The 20,009-nt window shown below is 40.3% G+C and overlaps 1 protein-coding gene across 13 annotated transcripts in view; it reads left to right on the top strand.

The window, feature by feature from the left end:
* The window catches only part of LOC122635426 (nuclear receptor coactivator 2-like), a 39,284-nt gene extending 20,185 nt beyond the window's left edge, over positions 1 to 19,099 (top strand). For 6 of the 13 annotated variants that reach the window (XM_043825636.1, XM_043825642.1, XM_043825647.1 and 3 more), the window contains 18 exons: positions 2,450 to 2,566; positions 3,048 to 3,225; positions 3,408 to 3,781; positions 3,978 to 4,207; positions 5,593 to 6,730; positions 6,868 to 6,990; positions 7,153 to 7,482; positions 7,582 to 7,908; positions 7,994 to 8,159; positions 8,436 to 8,611; positions 8,688 to 9,017; positions 9,104 to 9,216; positions 9,300 to 9,429; positions 9,529 to 9,814; positions 11,044 to 11,355; positions 13,929 to 14,120; positions 15,126 to 15,202; positions 16,559 to 19,099. In XM_043825636.1, the coding sequence (XP_043681571.1) occupies positions 2,450 to 2,566; positions 3,048 to 3,225; positions 3,408 to 3,781; positions 3,978 to 4,207; positions 5,593 to 6,730; positions 6,868 to 6,990; positions 7,153 to 7,482; positions 7,582 to 7,908; positions 7,994 to 8,159; positions 8,436 to 8,611; positions 8,688 to 9,017; positions 9,104 to 9,216; positions 9,300 to 9,429; positions 9,529 to 9,814; positions 11,044 to 11,355; positions 13,929 to 14,120; positions 15,126 to 15,202; positions 16,559 to 16,627 (4,668 nt within the window). In that variant the 3' untranslated portion in view covers positions 16,628 to 19,099. The remainder of the gene's footprint in view (positions 1 to 2,449; positions 2,567 to 3,047; positions 3,226 to 3,407; positions 3,782 to 3,977; positions 4,208 to 5,592; positions 6,731 to 6,867; positions 6,991 to 7,152; positions 7,483 to 7,581; positions 7,909 to 7,993; positions 8,160 to 8,435; positions 8,612 to 8,687; positions 9,018 to 9,103; positions 9,217 to 9,299; positions 9,430 to 9,528; positions 9,815 to 11,043; positions 11,356 to 13,928; positions 14,121 to 15,125; positions 15,203 to 16,558) is intronic. The other 7 variants (XM_043825637.1, XM_043825648.1, XM_043825638.1 and 4 more) reach the window with 7 other exon arrangements.
* Positions 19,100 to 20,009: the final 910 nt, after the last annotated feature.

The following is a 20,009-nucleotide window of genomic DNA, read 5'->3' as shown; positions in this document are numbered from 1 at the left end:
CACCACCACCACCACCACCACCACCACCATCAACAGCGGCAGCCGCAGCAGCAACATCTTCTTTACTGTCGCCATTTTTACCACCGTCACCGTCAGCGTCAGCGTCATCGTCACCGTCACCGTCATCGTTACCGTCATCGTCGCCGTCGTTGACTCTTATTCGTCCGCATCTCCGTTTTGATAGTCATAGCCATAGTCTTAGTCGTCCTCGTCATAGCCGCACGTCCGTCCGTTTAAATCCATCGAGATTACGAGCGCGATCTATCGGAGCCGCGAAATACGAGCTCAAGGACGCTCGACACTTCTCCCCTTTCCTTCGGCGACCATGAATGTCGGTCGGTTTTGCAGAGAACTTCTCTCTTATTTTTTTGTTCTCTTTCTTTCGCGTACGTCAGGGGTGGGCAACTTCTTCTCCTCCGCGAGCCGCACGATCCTCGCCGTCAATCAATCCGTTTCCCCACCGTTCACTAGCCACCAATCCATGCATCTCGTTAAAGACAAAAGCCGTGCGGCTCGCGAGGCGATAGAGGAGCCAGCTTCGACAGAGGGGGTGGGGGGATCGTCTCCTCCCATCTTACCGGAACAGGCAAATAGGAGAAAGAGCCGCATGCGGCTCGCGTGCCGCCAGTTCCCCACCCCCTACCGTACGTTCTGCAACGGTAAGTTCTCTCTGACGTATTTACGACGATGTCCGAGGTAGTTTCTTTCTTTCTTTCGACGGATCCTCGATGAAATCTTTTTATCTCTTACCTTTCTTCCTCTCGAAGAGATAAGCTCTTCGGGGGATCTTCTTACCGGCATCGGGGACGATGCACCGAACGAAAATGACTCATCTCGAACAGGATCGTCTTTGGCTCTCTTTCGATCTTATTCCGTTATCGTTGGCGATGCTTACGAACTTTAGGAGAACCTCTCGCCCATTGTTCGAAACGTCGTCTCATGAATTTCATGCGCTACGTCTTAGCTTGACCTACCTTACTCGCGCTTTCCGTACGAAATAATGAAGCGACCCTTGCGGATAACGCTCTTCTTTTTACGTGGAATCTTTGATTATGACACATAGCGTTAACGCCTATCGATCGAATTTCTCAAGGATCGAATACGTAAACGGTCGACGGTCCTAACGTAGAATATATCTTGCGAATTTATCTTCCTCGGCGAGTATCGTTCGTCGCTTTCGATTCGTTAAATCTCGCTCGATGAGTCATTCGATCGAGCCGTCCGATCGGTTTGAAACTTTTACGAACGCTCGGCGAAAGTGCAAACGACGAGGCGATATCGTTGCAACCAAACTGCGCCTCGTGGATGCATCCATTGTATATAGAGTATTCCAGAACACGTGACTATTTTGGTTTTAAAATGGCGGCTGGAGGTCACCCAACCTGATTATTTTCTCGTTCGTCCGCCTTGCCTGCCCGTTTAGGTACTATCGCGATCGTCGTCGAATCGAACGAATCGCGAAAACGTGCGTTCTTCTTATTTCTTCTTCATTTACATTTATTTGCACGATCGGCTCGACGTTCGACGTCGATGAATTTCCCTTCGTCGCGCGCATCTAATCGTTTCTTTTTCTCTCTCGTTCTCCTTACGTCGAACGATTTCTAAAGGTAAAGGACACATTTTTACGAAGGGACGTCTATACAATCGCGTGCGATTCGAGCTCGATTTCGATTTAAAAACGCAAACTTCGAAGGATCCACCGCGTCGTCGAAGCGGCGTTTCGTACTATCTTTGCGCGTGAAGTTGCGACGACGCGGCAAGAGAAAAACGAATAGAACGTATATTCGGCGAAAGAGAATGCAGGATTCTTTGTACGTCTTTTAAGGTGTTTGTTTTTCTTTTTCCTTCTTTCTCTTTCTTTCCTTTTTTATTTTTCGAAATCTAGAATAAGCGGTGAAAGCTTTGCTCGACTGCTGATTTACGTTATAAAAATTTTTAGCATCGTCGGCGCGTCGTTCCTTTTTCGACTCGGAGAGACAAATGAAACTGCATTTGTAGGAGTCGAAGTGCGCGCGCGTGGAGTGCATCGGAGCGGTATGCGTCATTCGTACAAAATTTCTTCTCGTCGATATGTTGGATCTCGTCGTCGGATACTACTACGTAATATCGAGCCGTGAAAACTCGTGCGATATAAAGGTTTTAGCGCGAGTAACGTTCGCTCGTCGTATCCTTTACCTTTTCCTTTCCTTTCCTTTTTTCGTGAATAATATTTAATTCGAAAAAACAAGAAAGAAAATAAAAACACGTTTCTCTTTTTACCGGATATTCCGTCTTTCCTGTCCCCCCCCCCTTTCGTCGGATAAGATAAAAAAGCTTCCTGCAAAATAATCAGATTTTTGATGGTTACCATCCAGTTTTAGTAGGTCAACCTACCACGTGCCGACTATGCATTTATGCTTACTAAAATACGTCAACGCTTATTTTCTGACAGCAACGCTTTGCCTTACAGATTCGGCACATCAGGCAACAAGAGGGTTCCAACAGTCATGCCGTGCAACAAGGGGAAGTATCTTCGTCGAATCCTAACATACTGTCCAACGATCAAGTTGGCCCTATCTTATTGGAGGTAAGCAAGAACGACGAGGACGGAACGTCTAAATTTCGACCGATGCATTACGCTCTCGATGGTTAATTGAACGCAATCGTGCGTCGACATCGTCTTCTTCTTAGAGACTGATATTTAAGAGAAGAAGAAGAAGAAGAAGACAACAATCACCGCGTGTCGGTTAACAATCCGGAACGCGGCTTAGATCCGATCTCGATCAATTATTTGCAGGAAGTTGTTAAAAGGAGAACAGCTTGGCCACGTAAGGAAATAGTACGAGCTATGCTCGTGTACGTCTGTGCGCGTGTGTTAGGCTGATATCAAAAAGAATACTGTTCGTAAGACTATTAACAGCTTCCTACGAAAGGTGGTACCTACTTGCTTTCCTTTTCGCCCGACGACTTCTTTCTCTCTCTCTTTCTCCCTTTTGTTCCATCGTATTTAACGATACCCACGTGTAACTGTGTATCTATATTTGCTTCTTCTTTCTTTATTTTTGCAGGCGTTAGACGGCTTCCTGTTCGTCTTAAATAGCGAGGGACGAGTGGAATACGTAACGGATAACATTACCCAGTATATCAATTATACGAAGGACGATGTATTGGGAAAGGATATATATAATATCATACATCATGGAGATCACAACACCTTCATGCCTACGTTGTTGCCCATGTCATTAGGTCGGTATCTCGATAACGAAAGCCGCGCAAACGTCGTTTGCGATCGATAATTATGTCGGGATTGGATCAATCGGGAGGATATGTCTCGCGTTGATCGGGTTATCCCTTCGCCGGTAGAACGTACTCGTCGTTTCTCTCAAGAAAATTCGTTTGATTTCGTTTCTTGTTTACGCTTATCACAGGCTGGACGAGCGAGCCGCAGCCTCAAACGAGGAATCGTACTTTCAATTGCCGCTTCCTGGTAAAGCCTCCCGATGACAAAGACGAGACGATGGAGGAGAAGCAACAACGGGTATCGAAATACGAGTCCATGCAAATCTGTTCGGCGCTATTGCCGAGTAATACCGAGCGACTCGAGAGCGGCGACGTGTCCTCCGAATCGCCAGACATCGGTCCTTGCGTAATGTGCGTGGCACGTAGAATACCACCGAACGAGAAGCCCGTAGGTACACCGATCGAGCAATTCACCGTTAAATTGGATACAGCGGGCAAGATCATCGCGGTCGACGTTAGTTGGTTGTCGTCCGCTTATGCCAAGTATCTGACCAAGGTAAGGGTATGTAAGACTTTTCTTTCCCACGCGACGACCGAAAGCTTTGGTCCCTTTTGTCATTTCTCGAGTATCGTCGTTTCTCGAATCTGCGATTGCACCTACGTAAACGCGCGCGAAGTCTGAGAGGATTCGTTCGACCCTTCAACGCACCGTTCCTCCTCCGTGGCTTCTTACAATCGGTCTCCTCGTCGTTTTGCAGGACTTGATCGGTACGACGATAAAGGATTTGTGCCACCCTCATGATCTCAATAATTTAACTGCACATTTGAACGATACGCTTCAAGTCGGAGAGAGTACGAGCGCCGTGTATCGACTGCGCGTTAGTCCTGATAAGTTCCTTAATATACAAACAAAGTCAAAACTTTTCAAAGCGAATGTGATGAACGGCCACGACACGGACTTCATGATGGCCACCAATTCCATCATAGGGTAAGTAAATCTTCCTTTCGATTCTAATCTCGACACACGACATTCGTAAACACCCGAAACGAACCCTCCTCCTCCCCCCCACGCTACTTTCGGAGTAGTCGGTATTACGTCGGTCGACGAGTCGACGAAACAACGATCGCGACGATCGGGAGCGAAGCTCGGCAAACTCGGTGTACATGGCGGGGTAGGTGTTTGACGATGGACCTTTTTCTCCTGTTTTTTCTTCCTTTTTTCTTTTTCTTTTTGGTTTCTTTTCTTTCGTTTCTCTCCCGCAATCTTTCATCTTTCTATCCTGATCGAATGTAACTCAGGTTGGGTATCTTACAATTCCACAAGACTCTCCTCTTTGTACTTACTTCAAACCCTATTCTCTGTTTTATTCTCATTCGCGCGAACGAATTATTGCTTGTCACGCATCTAACTGTTTTACCGTTGATCTTATGCCACGATTTTACGAGAGCTTTGTAGGAATGCGAAATCTCGTACTCGCATTACGTTATTGTTTCTTATCGATTGTATACGGGAATGCATGAGGCGTACTTTGAAGTATTTTTCGGTGTTGGAGATCTGGCCACTCTTGAAATTAAAATAACACTCTGTTTCTAATATCACATTGCCTTTCCTATATCGAACGTTAATACGCGTTTCCGCATCAATGGTTGAACTAATTGTAACAAGTGTAGCACGATTCAACGCTCGCTTATTTCATCGTATCAATTTCATTTAATAAGATTCGCTATCGTTACTTCGACCATCCAGCCTGTGTCCAACGATAATTTTGAAAGATCAGAAACGCTGCTATGATATCCGATCGATACGTAATATCCTATTCTCGTTCGACTGGAATTCGTTTAAAGAATACGGTGCTGTAAGTGGTGCGCGCGCGCGCACACACACACACGCACACACACGCACACATACACACAGGCACGCACGCACGCACGCACGCAACCAGCCCAGACACAACTACGAACGCTCTATATCCGTACGCACTTTCACGGTGTGCGCGTGTTCAACGTTAAGCAACGAAAAAAGCAGAAAGGCTCTGATCTAGGTCGAAATTTCGCTTCAATGAACAGTGCGGAGTATCGTTGGTCTTGCTCCCTCTTTCAATCTGTCTTGGCTGTTCCAGGAAACGAGGAGCAGACGGATTAAAAGTTTGGCTTCGATAAACTAGTCGATTTTTTTTATGGGAGAGACCCGAGGGCGCGCACACTGTTCACTGAAGGACGATGAAATTCGTACAAGACATATACACGCATATATACTCGTACACTGCGTATCATTGCACATAGATAAAAAAAAAAAATTGTACAAGATCTAGCGTTAAGAGATATGGTGCTAACTGGCAGAGATACATGTGTTTTGGTTTTTGTCCATGATAGGGACAATGACTTAACGCCTATCGAGGGTGGTCAGCTTTCCAACAACAAAGTGTGCTCGGGACATTCTAGTAACCGTTGTGCGAATAATAGTAATAATAATAATGGTAACAATAACAATAACGTGGGTGGTCTGTTGATGTCCGTGGCACATCTGAACGGTCAAGTGAGTGGTATCAGTGGTGGTCGTGGATTGACGGGGACGACGCACGTTGCTACGTCGTCGAACTCGATCGCCTTTAGTACCGGCGATTCTTGCAACTCGTTAGCGTCACTAAGTACGAGTAATTCGTTCAACCACTTTTCGGGGAGCATGGACTTGGAATTCGAGCTCTTCCGCGGTTCGACATGGGACTTGGACGGTAGCGGTGGTTGGCCGGAAAGGCCCGAGTCGAGAGGAAGCGGGCCAACAGATTCGCGACCACCCTCTCAGCCAGCCCCGACATCGCCGAGTCCCCAGGGAGGAGGAACGTTTTCCTCTAATTCAGCGGTGCCGTCTCACTGCAGTCCCCTACGCGCTTTCAGCCCGTCGTCTTCGGTCAACGCGGCGCACACCTTCAGTAATTCCTTCCCGTTCAGTCCGCTACAGGAATCGCAGTCGTCGTCGACGTTGACCGGCAACAACGCGGCTGCGGCCGCCGCTGCCGCGGCCGCGGCCGCGGCCGCTGCCTCGGCTGCCAACAACACCGGCGTCAACAGCAACGTCAATGGAAACGGCGCCACTTCCGTAGCCATCGCGGCCGCCGCGACGGCCCCGGTCATTCTGCCTGGACTCAATGCCAAGAGGATCGAGGAAGGAAAGAGCGGATGCCCTACCAGCGGCACGATGGACAACGCGACCGCGAGGACGAATGCCTCCACGCCCGCCGAAACTCAAAATAGTGTCGTGTCCACCGAGTCCGGTAGACTCAGAAACTTGTTAACGAAAGGCTCCAGTGCTAGTGAGGACAGTCAGGACAATGCGAATAACGATTCGGACAACCAAAACAAACACAGGATATTGAAAATTTTGTTGAATCAGCAAGACGAGGACGATTATCATTCTGAACATAACAACAAAATGAGGACGAGTCCTAGCAACATGCCAAAACCGAACATGGAGCATTCCAAATCTTCTCTTGGAAATAATATGCTTCTGCAGGTGATTCCCTCTTATTCTTAATCCTCCGCGTTTATTTATACTTTCTCTTATCTCATCTTGGAGTATATCTTTATGCGCGCGCCAAGCCGTTCCTTTTTCTTCGTTAGATCCTATGCTAAAGATGTTTATATTTCAAGTTACTAAATGAGAAAAATGACGACGAGGACGAGGAGGCCCGGGCCGGATTGAAAAAGAGGAACGAACTTCTTCAACAGTTATTGAAGGATCAGGACGAGGAGAGGAAATTACAGGAGCAACAGGTATACATATATCGTCTCTTACGCAACGACGACACAACAGGAGGTTTCAAATTGGCTCGACTCTTTTGCTAAACCTTTCCTTCCTTCCGTCTTTTCCTTTCTTCGTGTCGTTCTCTCTTCTTCTTACGTCGTTTCTTTTCTCTTTTTCTTCGCATGTGTCAGACCCGGGACGACGATCCTCTTTTGCGGAGTCTTGGATTTCGGAACAGTACCCCTTCACCGTCACAATCGGGAAGCGATCACAGCGGGCTCGGTAGTACCGCTCAAGTGGGTCAGAAAAGACCGGGCGACGATGGCGATCTCAATATAGCCGTTAAACGGCCGATGGATGGTTCGCACCAGGTGTCTTCTACGGGTACCAATGCTTCGACGAACGCGACGAGCAAACTATGGGAGAAAAACAAAATGTTGGCTTCGTTGTTGGCAAAACAACCGCCTCAACCAACAACCATACCACCTATTCCCGCGTCTGTGATATCGGCAACGCCGCAAGTAAATACTTGGGATATCTTAGTCTTATATATTATTAGACCGGAAACGGCTACACAAGTGCGTAACCGGATACATACGTACGCCTTACTTTACTTTTAGGATAAACTTCCACGTGGCGGTGGTGGTAGCGATCGCTTAAAGCAACACCAGTCCCAACAGCAACAGCAACAGCAGCAGCAGCAACAACAACAGCAGCAACAACAGCAACAGCAGCAGCAGCAGCAGCAGCAACAGCAACAACAACAGCAACAGCAACAACAACAGCAACAGCAACAGCAACCGTGGACAGGTGGCCACATGCAAACGGTCGGTGGGAACAATGCGATCACAACCACGGCTACTTCGGCTCGTACTCCTCTCCAAAGCCAATCGAGACAACTACCTCGTCAAGCAACCAACACCTACCTCAGTCACATGCTAAGTCAGGTAACTACTTTTTCAAACGATTCGTCCAGCTTCGTCGAAGCGCGCGTAAACGTTCGTTACTCGTTCTAATATATTCGATAAACAGCAACAAAGGCCACAATTGGGTCAAGTGGATTCGGAATTTGGAGATAGCGGAGAATACCGTCAAACGTGTACCGACCCAACTACTTGGGATAACCAATCGTCCGATCCAGATCTCTCCGATATTTTGGATCAAGTTATCGAATTTGTTCCGGACGAAGCTATCACAGGTAATTGTTGCAAAACTTGTTGATTTCGTTTAACGCGACGAGTTTATTTAACGCCGACGAACCAGACTTTGAGGTGCTCGATCCGTACACTTTCGCTGTCGCGGCAGTAACGTTGTTGTTAACGCTTTACGTACTTTGCATCGCATATGTGTGTATGCGTACAAAAGAACGAAAAGCATATCCGTACGAAAAGAATATAAAAGAACATTCCTCGAAGATGTCGAGCGTGACAGCGAAAGTATTGCGATTATAGATATTGTAATTTTGATTCAATAGATTCGTCTGCGATAGCAAACCTCCTGGACGTTATCGAGGCACCGCAAAACAATGCCATGAATGAAAAAATGGCAATAAACGCTATCCAGAAGTCGTTGATGTTATGCGAGACTGCCGTAAATCCAACGTCTTCCACCATAACCATACCTGGCACGCCTCCTGCTTATTCCACCGCGGTAAGTCCTCGTGATGCTTGTAACGTCGACCTTTCACGTCGTTTACTTGGTGCGAATTGAACCCTTACGGTTCCAGTTGGTAACGACACCCGTGACGACGAGTCATAGTTACCAACCACCTCCGATGTATCAACAACAAGCGAGGATGAGGTTCAACGCTCAGTTGGTCGTGAGGCAGACTACCGCGCAGTTTACGCAACAACAGCAGCTGCAGTTACAACAGCAGCGTAGTAAACTGATACAACAGCAACAACAGCAACAATTGAAGCAAAGATTGCTGCAGCAACAACAGCAGCAACAACTGCTCATCCCATCGAACGCAACAGCGACGGACCAAATAACGACTGGCATACATAATATCGATAATCTATTAAATAATACCGTTGCGCCAAACGTATCTCTACAGGTATCTCTACGATAATTTCCTTTCACGATCGAGAGTAGAGAAGATCGAATTTGACGATTAACGAGCCGTTCGTTTCGTTTTCGCAGCGATCGAGCGTCCCTGACTCCCAAGTTTCTCCGGGTTACGGGGGATCCGTCCAGATCACTTCCGGTCACCGACTCGCTCATTCGTACTCTCACCCATCGACGTTACCACAACAGTGAGTATTTTCTTTTTTCCGACGCAATCGATCTTAATTTGATCTCGATCGGTCGTACTTGACGAATCTTTCTCTTTGTATAGTCCCATTGTGAATAATAATTTTAACAGCGGTCAACAAGTGTCAGCAGCAGCAGCGAGACTCTCGCCGCATTCTCCTGCGAACATATTGTCGTTTTCTCATCCGCAACCATTGTCACCTCGGGTAACGCAAGTGAGTAGCCTCTTCTTTAGTATCTTTGGGTGAGGTCGGGAGGGAGGTCAACGTATCGAGATTCTCTCGATGAATTGCATTATCGTTTTTGTGACGTAGGGCAATTACGGCACCACTCCGAGGTTATTTAACGTTAACCAGGTGAGATCTCAGCAACAACCGACCGCGCAACAACAACTACAACAACAGCAGAGGTCGATGCCTTCGCCTGGAACTCCAGCCTCAGCAAGGCAATCCCCGTTTCCTGCCGAAACCTTTCCCCCACCTACGTCTCCTACCGCCAGCCAATTTCCACCCGGTCCAAATCCTGGTGCTCCTAATCCTACTGCCCAGTATCGCTTGCAACGGACCACGTCGACGCCTTCTGCGACGACTCAGTTGCCAGGTAAGGACTCACATCCGTCTAATAATTCGCTCACTTTTTTTTTTTTTTTATTATCGTCCGTTCTTTTTTATCATCGTTACATTCGTTAAACATTGTACCAAACGTTGTTGTATATCCACATCGATAAGACTTTCGTTTCCCCCGATGTGTCTGTCAAGGACGCGTCTGACGATAAAACGTATGTAGGTTGACGAATGAGGATGTGCGGCCGTTAAGATATTTTATTAGACGGTATATATTTCATGTTGACGTATCTGTAATAAAGTTATGTTAGTAATGTCAGTGTAACGTGAGTATTCTGGTTCTTTGTACGAAACTTCTTTTTTTTTTTTTAATTTTTTTTTTATTTTTGTTCTTTTTTCTATCTTTTTTTTTCTTCTTTTTTTTCTCTCCTTTTTTTTTCTCTCTCTCGATCTCTCTCGTTCTATCTTCTTGGAATTTTTTACGTTGAAAGTGCAACGAGTGCGTTCCTAAGAGTGATGTAATTTTCTTCGTACTAACTAAGACGAAGTGTATCTATGGTCTCAATTTACGAAGATGTGTTCGTGATGAATCAAATGATATGTACTGTGTCAAAAGTATCGTCGTTGTAAGAGCTTCGTTGTGAGTAATTGATGCATTCCATTTTACATCTTCTTGCTTCGAAATTCATGAAACGTAGATCGTAGTTTAAGAGACTTCTTTTTACCTACTACCCAGTGAATTATATTACATCGAAGATAATAGTTACGTCTTCGTTGATTCTGTATGATTCGATTATACAGACTGACATGGCACTTGTACAAAGTAACGATATGACATAAACGCTAATATATATTCGGAATCGATGTGAACGGAGTAGATCGTTCTGTAAGGGGTAAGTATATCACTGTTCCAAATAAATACTTTTAATAATTACTGAATTAGCATCGAATTATGGATACATGGATATATATATATATGTATGTATGTATATACATACACACATGTATATACACGCACACATATGCGTCTTTTCCTGATTTTACGAAGCATACGATTTAAAAAAAAATCCGATTTGAAGATTTAAAGTCATTGGAATGAGATTAAAGTCCAAGTTAAACTTTTCGCAAGATTGAAAAGAATTACAAGTATATCGAAAGATCGAACAAGCCGTATCAACCGTGCTAATCCTAATTTAGCGATCGATCAAAGTTAAATTCGTCGCGTTAAAGTAAAAGGCAAGAAGATAGACGTAATTAATGTTGCAGGTGGGGTTGGTTCGCCCCGACACTATGGCGGAGTGAACAAGGAACAACCTCTTCTTTCACCTAGTCATCCACATTCGGGTTGCCCCGCAACACCGACTCACAATCAACACAATGCCACCAATACCCAACACTTCTCGAATCAACAACATTCTTCTATGATATACCACACGACCGCCAATACTATCAACACACCAGATATGCAGAACAATCAGTTCTGTTACGATCGGACGTCCGTACCACTCTATTCTTCTGGGGATACGCAGGATGTCAGGTCACTGCCTCCCGGTAATCCTGTCAATCACCACATGGGTGGTAAGTCATATGACCTCTTAATGTCATGTGACCATCACTTCGCCATCATTACACTCCTTACCCAAAAATATTGTACCACTGGGAGGTACCAGGCATGAGATTGGTACATGGAAGCACATCATTCTTTCACGACACCCATCCAGACATTCAAATGTACATATCGCAATCGTTTTGAGATAATCGCTATAATCACGAGTCGATGTAATTTTGTCTTAACGCGAACATTCGAATCTTGTTTCATCAAACAGTCAGGATATATTTATTGCGGCCAAACGACTGTCTTCGACGACGACTAAATTTATGTTTATATAAATTCGTGGTCGAGAAGGATCGCTTGATGGTTACTATGCGTTACAACGCTATGTTTCGTACATTCGGCTACTTTTATCACGAGTAATGAATTTTTATATATATCGACGAAAATACGCTTTTTTCATCTTGTACTCGAAAACTATGTTTCTCTAATGTCCGTCCACCATATACGTGCTTGTTTTTTTTTTTTTTCTTTTTCTTTTTCTTTTTTTTCTCTTCGCGAAAGCGATCCTACGTTTTACTTAATAACAACCATTGTCTCGAATCCTTTATATCGTACTGGTGTTAAAGTTGACACGATATTTGCTTTATAACATCTTTTTATGTACGAAACAAAGCATTATTGGCCGCTGAAAATCGTAGAACAAGATTTGCTTTCGCATTCATACTCGTTCCAACGTTTCTACGCTTATCATTCATTTATTTGGCTATTTCATGAAACACATATCTAACTACGTTGTAAATAATATATCATCATTTTCAATAGTAATTCCAACGGATAACGCTCTTGCGAATATGTAACCCCCCAAAGGCTCTAGGTCATTTGGAATGATAATTAAATGATACTCCCATCACTTTGTATTAAGAAGCATTCTCTCTCTCTTTCTCTTTCTCTCTCTTTCTCTCTCTATCTCTCTTATAGCGCATGATGCACCGCTATCAAGTTTTGAAAAAATAGTACGTATTCGAACACGTCGACGTTCCAAAATTTAATCTTAGTTATTGAGAGATGATTATTGCCTGTACAATGCATTTTTATGTCACGAAATATGTACTAGGTCTTTTCTAATATCCCATTGATAGTAGATACCGTAGTAATTACACTGTGCTTTAGTAAATACCTCAGCACCAATTATCTTCGGTACACCTTCGCATCGTATTCACTTGCACTACTTTCGAATGTTAGTTCTTACCATTTCGATGAAAGATGCGGAGATTTCTTATTTAATTAGTCAATTCTTTAATTGTAGACCAGAAAAAGGGTTATACGAAAGCCTAACGTTTGGTATGCTTCTAATATATCAAGAAACTAATAGCGTTTCGTCTCATTAATTTCCATCCTGCATCGTGGATCTATATTCATAACTCCTTAATAAATTATTCTTGCGGAGATTACCTTTTTTACATACTTGGTTTTAATCAAACGAGAGAGATATGGATATAGACCATTTACTCTTCGTGTGCTCGTGATTTAACGCATCGTGACGATAGTTGGGCCGATGTACGTATTCTCTCTATAAACGCGTACTACTTTGTACATACATACATACATACATACATATATATATATATATATATATATATATTTATTTGCTTTTAATTAGTATTTATTACGAATAATGGTACTGAAAATGTTTTTTTGAAGCGTAGAATTATATCGGCACAGCTCTGTGTATATGAGACCATGTTATTAATGAAAACAGCAATGCAAGAGGTTCATCCGAAAGATGTACGTCATCTAAATCATCCTTCCATTACTCTCCTGTGTTCACCTATGTACAGTAACGCTTTGATGTAAAACAGTAATCTTAAGTATCACTTATTTATAAGCACGGTGGAAAAGATTTACTAACGACGAGGTTCATCCTTATTAAGTAGATATATATTTAAAGAACACGAACGTTTCGTAAACGATCAAACTCGATATTCCTTTCGATGCTCTAAATATTTGCTGGTATAATCCGTGTTAGAAATCGAATCTTATTGAACTCTGAATATTTGTTTTCGAGCTATCGATTTGAGAAATTACAGTTTTAAAACAGTTGCGAAAGTTGTTTCAATGGAACACACGTTTCAATGGAAAACATTCAAATCGAACTCTGAAAGAATCGAAGAAAAAGATTTATGGAAAAAGGAAAAAAAAGAAAAGAAAGTAGGATCGATGTCATGGATGTTAACAAAATGTAAATATCCCATTGTGTAATAAAAAAGAAACAATACCCTGTCCCTCGATCGATTTACAGGAGAATTTTTTATGCTTACGATATAGGAAGTGAATTGTTCAGCCATTGTAAGACATTCTCTGCACGATCCTTTACATTATATTTCGTTATTTTGAAGAAAGGTGTGAGGGTAATTAAGATACGACGTAATTGACATGCACAAAACCAATAATATTCTTTCTATTCTATGTTTTGTTTTTCCCCTTTTAATAGAACCCGATCGTTCTAACGGTAAAACGAACAAGAAAGAGAGAAATTATCTTTCTCATTCGACGTTAATCAATGTAAAAGTGATGAAACTTATTGATTTTGTCGTAGGTAATGCAAGTACCACCGGAAGTATGACGTCAGAATTCGTTCGGCAAGAATTAAGGGCTATAGTCGGAGCGAGGACGCAACAACAGCAGCAACAACAAAGGGTACCCAACAGTATACCTAACAATCTTTCTGGTCAAGTTTCTCAGGACGATTTGGAAGCACTTGGTTTGACATTCGAAATGTCCACTGCAGGTATAAACGTTAATAACAAATTTTCTTATCGTGACTTTGTTACATGTCGATTTGATTTCACATTCGTAGGATGGTACGATCTTAATAGGTTTCAGTAAAACGTCTTCTTCGGAAGACACGTCGTTTCGTTTTCTTACAGTTTTTCTGTTTTTTTTTTTTATGTTTTTTCTTTCTTTTTTTTTTTTTTTATTCTCATTAGAAATTTTGTGATCGTTGATACTGCGACGATCTTTTTGTTTCTCGAAATTAAGGCTTAGGGTGAAAGTGATTTCGTAAATGTTGCGTGTTAGAAATAATAAACTAATCGAATAAATTCATGATGGCTTGTAAGGGGATTAATCGATTCTGTGTGTTCTATTTTTTAAGCAGAAAACAGCAATGAAAGTATATATTTTTATTAGTACAATTAATACGACCGACGTTTTTACCTTACGACAAACTTATCGTTCATTTTAAGTACTGTGAAAAAGTATTACAGGCAGTTGTAAGCGTAAAGAACACGATCTTATTCTATATTCAGGCAAAGGCATAAAGAATTCTTTGGTTGAAACTTGAAGGGATAGAAATCTCAAGAACGTTAATCTTTTTCTTTTTTACGTCGAACGTACGTTATTTCATGCATGCGGATAGTTAGGTAAATCAGTAGTTAGGTAAATTCATCATCAGTTTTATGGTATCGTACGGATTACGATTATGTATATATATATATAAACTGCATATATATGTATAAAAATTGATATCGACGTTATGGACATTGACAGCATTAGACTGAACATTATTTCAGAATTCAATATATTTATTTCAAATATATGTACGTATAGACACGAGTAATACTATCATTAGGTTTTGTCGTTAAATATTTTGATCGTCGAATCAGATTTACCGAACGCGTCACGTTTGAAGAAAATGAAAAAAATACTTGTGAGATAGATTTTTTCTTAGAAAGGCATAACATTGCAATTGAAGTAACTTTGGTAACGCGTGCTGTTACAATGTCCCAACTAGGTGAGACTGTGGTTAACGATGGCCCTGCCAAGAGCTGGGCCATTGGGAGTACCGGAAGTGCCCCCTCATCCTCCAGGGTAAGACCCTTCCGACAATTACTCTTACGTACTTTGATTTTTATTTATGCTATGTCTACCCTCTTTATGCTTTGCTTCAAACTGTATTCGCTGCACGATATATTCATTAACGATTTCTAATTCTTCGCACTGAGCGTTAGTACGTACTAGGGAAAAGGTAGATCTCTTTGCAATCTCTCTTTCTCTCTTTCTCTTTCTTTCTCTCTCTCTCTCTCTCTCTACTCTATTTTACTCTACTCTACTCTACTCTACTCTACTCTACTCTACTCTACTCTACTCTACTCTACTCTATTCTACTCTACTCTACTCTACTCTACTCTACTCTACTCTACTCTACTCTACTCTACTCTACTCTACTCTACTCTACTTTACTCTACTCTACTCTACTCTACTCTCTATATCTTTAACTATCGCATGTCATTCTATTCTTCTTTAATTTATCGCTATACTAGTTTCATTTCGTTGTAATTTAAAATTTGTTTCAATTAATATTCATTGAGTTTAATACTTAGTGTTAATTTTCATATGAAATTGTATATAAGTCGACATTTGCATTCCTTTGTAATTTTATTACGATAAAATGATAGTTTTCTAATTGAAAAAGGAGAGAGAAAGAAAGGAAATGTGAGAAAGAAAGAGAAAGAGAGTAGTTATTAATGATCAGTTGTACGACTCTCTCTCTCTCACTGTCTTTCTCTTTTTTTCTTTTCGTAGGGTGAATTTCTTCTTATCTATTGGCGTTATGCGAATGTGTTGTGTGACGTTTACACGAGGATCGAGTTTATGTTTCGTTCATCGCAAAGTGATGATTTTGTAAGCTTTACCGCAATTAGAGTAATTACACTGCCGATATATCGTATCGTAATGCTTTTTCACAGGAAACTTATTTAAATGATTTATAAATAAATCTAAAATTGGAGTAGGCGTTCTCCTTGCATGATGACGTGTCACACAATAGTAGATTTGCATTGGTACAGCGAGACGACATAAAACTATATTTTAATATCTTTACAAAAATCGTTCATGATAGGTCGAAATAACTCCTGCTTCGCGTAGTGAAGTCGTTGCTTTTTAAAAAAAATGCATAGAAAATTCCTCTTGTTTAAATATTTATTTTCTTCTTTCTTCGCATTAATTCGTAGAGGCTTATAGGAGAGTTTTAAACGATCAGCTAATTATTAGATTTTAATTTTGTGTTATTCGATGGTAGCAACTTCGGTTGTTCTTGGCTATCTTTCTCTCTTTCTCTTTCTCTGTTGGAACAAAGAACGCAGATCGAAAAGAAACCTGTTCGTTCTTATCGTTAATAAACATAATCCTTTTTTTTTCTTTTCTTTTCTTTTCTTCTTCTTTTAGACTACTATGGAGGAAGCGGTCCGAGGTGATCCCAAATCATCGTTGCTACAGAAGCTGCTGTCCGAGTGACTGCGGGCTACACTGTTGGACGGTAAAGGATTATGTGTGATATACGTTTGAAGAGGCAAGAAAAATAAATAAAAAGAAAATACATAAATAAGAACGAAGAGAAGAATAAGAAAATCGAAGCCTGAAAAGAAAGGCTGCTGTCAAAGATGCATTATACGCGCTATACGTAATGGGTACTATTGTATTATATGTAAACGTTTAACGTACGAAGTCAGTATTCAGATACGTATCACCAAATACAATGCAAAGCTCTAGTGCGCGGCGCTCTCTAGAACCTTTTCGTTCATCGTGATAATCCGTGATGGAAAAGGAGCTTTTTTTCTTGCAAAAACAGCATCTGTCGTTTTATCCGAACTCGAAGGACCAAAAGTTTTCGTTTCTACGTTTGGCTGTGTCGAGACTTTTGTTGGTATTGATGTGAGTGAGTGCGTACGTGTTACGGCTGTCATTGTTTGGACCATTTGTTTAACACAATATTGTGTTGTTGATATTTTTTTTTTCTTTTTTTTTTTTTTACAAGAAAAAAAATATTTACATGGGCAAATCAAGAAAGAGAGGAAAAAGATGATGAGGCTGTATGTGACATAACGATGGACATGGGAATTAACGATGAGCGTTGATTAGATTTAATTTACTCTATCTGTTGTAACGAAAGGAAAGGAATTACGATAGAATTGCACGTCGCCATGCTACAATAATTCATTATTTTATATATATATGTATATATATATATGTGTGTGTATATATATGTGTGTGTGTATGTGTGTATATATATATATATCATTATATATATATATATAAACACGTTATACACAATACAGAGACACGTACACAAAACACACAAAACACACGTTCACATATAGAAAACCTTTCTCGGGGCGTCCCAGCTTCTTCGAGCGATATTAGATGTATAAAAAGTATAATATCGGCGATGAATTCACGTTTTACTCCCCGAATCAATGGCGCACGTGTTCTCCGTCGATATTTTGTTTGATATCGCTGAAAGAAAAGAAAACTACGTAGGTACCTCAAAGGTATACTTTACTATACCACTGGCTGTTGAACATAAAACTATTTATAGGTTTAATTATTGTACACAGAAGAATAGAGCACTATCATGTATTCTCTTAATTTAACATCTTTTTGACTATTACATTATGAATAATATATTTGTGATTGTAAGAATCTGCAACCAAAATGTGACAAAGAATACTTGTTGTTGTTAATATGATTATAACTATTATTATTTTATTTTATTTTATTAATATTATTGACATCATCATTATCACTATTACCAATATTATTGTTGCAATTACTATATTATTATAAGATTAAGGTTTATTATTATTATTATTATTATTATTATTATTATTATTATATTATTATTATTATTATTATTATTAATATTATTATTATTTTATTAATATTGATATTATTGAACACTTGGCGTATGCGTATTTCTATTTGATAGTAAGAGTACCTTTATATCAATATAAATATATTGTATGAATGTATATGTATATATATGTATATTAATTTATATACGTGTTATATATAAGTAATTGCTCGATAGATTATTTATATATAATTACTATATAAACTTACGTATATTTATATATGTATACGTGTGAAGAAATGAAATCAATCTTCTATTTTGCATAGCTCGGTAATTCTCTTTTGGATCTTAGATGCACACTGAATTACTTCTAAATGACATCTGTTGTTATATAAATGAGAAAACTTCTAATTACAATACTATATGTGTACACACACGTGAAGTGTGTATATACATATACATACATATGAAAGAAATCTCACGCAAGTGTCTTATTTTTTCAGGAAGTTCACCATTTACTAGATTTGGAAGAAATTGCGACGAAGCGTATATATTGTGAAATATGCATCGGTATGATAGATATTAAAGATTAGAAATTATGTTTGGTAGAAATATATATATATATATCGAAAAAACAAAAAAAAAAGGAAAGAATTGAAATGTTTCGATTGCTTTTGAAGTACGATATAATTTAAAGAGAGATATGTTGTAAAAAGAGAGCCTGCATAGCATGCCTTCTAAAGATTACGTTTTATCGTTTACACGTCCGATAATCATAGAACTTTGAAATACATTTACATTTGTTGTACTTTTTTCTTTTTTCTTTTTTTTTATATTACAGAAAGTTGTTTATAACTTTCGATCTTTTATGCTGTGGTATTTTCACGAATTATTATTATATCGTCTAATGTTTCTTAAGATTACGAAAAGATCTCGATTAGAAAATTTTATTGTTACCGTTCGTGTTATTTTTATGAAAGAAAGAAGTAATGTCGTATGTGTCGCTAAAAAATGGCAAAATCGAATTTAAAAAGGCTACGAATTGCTTCGAAAGTTAAGGCGTTACGTGGAAATGTTTAAAGCGATTTAAAAATACGCGAGCTCAAAATGAAAAATATATACGATTGTTGATTCTATTTTTTTTTTCTTTTCTCTTATATAAATATATTGTATGTATATCATCTCTCGTATACACGATCTTAGACATTTCAAGCTTATTTTGCTTTTAATATGAATGTAATTAAAACATATTTCATCGGCGTTATATAGATAGTGTATTAATCAATCAAATTACGCTCAGAATGATTTTCTCCGAGCTATACGATGAACATTCAACGTCGTTCTCCGTTGCATTTTCTTCCAATCGAAACAGTTACAAAGTTATAATCTCTGTAAAACACATTCGTGAGGTACTCTGAATATGTACACGTACATACATAGAAAAAGAAAAAAGAGCGTGGGAGAAAAAAAGGAGATCGAGCGAGCGAGAGAGCGAGAGGGAGAGAGCGAGAGAGAGAGAGAGAGAGAGAGAGAGAGCGAGAGAGAGAGAGAGAGAGAGAAAGAGAGAGTGCATGTGTGTGTGTGTGTGAGAGATAGAGCGAGCGAGAAAGAGACATGTACTCATCTTTACACATATGTACATGTACGTACGTATAAATTTATATAAATACGTACGTACGTGTACGTGTATAGCCACGCGTGTGTCTCCTGTTACGTGTGTGTTTGCGGATGAGAGGCGAGTGTATGGGCGCGTCCGGTGCGCGTGAGTGTTCGTAAATTCGCGCGCTCGTACGCGCATGTACGTAGCGAATTACGTCATATAGATAGATCATATGTGCTTTCTAATGATGAATAATTTTATAAATATAAATATAATACCGATTTTATCGTTTATCATTTATTTCGGGATCGAATCGTTTATCGAGTTTATCGACAAATTTTGTCTCCTTTCGTTAGGTGATAATTTTTCCTCCGTTAAAAAAACATTCATTTTATGTATCGATGGAAAGAAAATTTTTCATTACGGGAGCGACAGAACTTTTCGAT

The sequence above is a fragment of the Vespula pensylvanica genome, chromosome 18, assembly GCF_014466175.1.
Source record: "Vespula pensylvanica isolate Volc-1 chromosome 18, ASM1446617v1, whole genome shotgun sequence".
Classification (NCBI taxonomy): domain Eukaryota; kingdom Metazoa; phylum Arthropoda; class Insecta; order Hymenoptera; family Vespidae; genus Vespula; species Vespula pensylvanica.
This window is presented reverse-complemented; position numbering and strand designations above follow the sequence as displayed.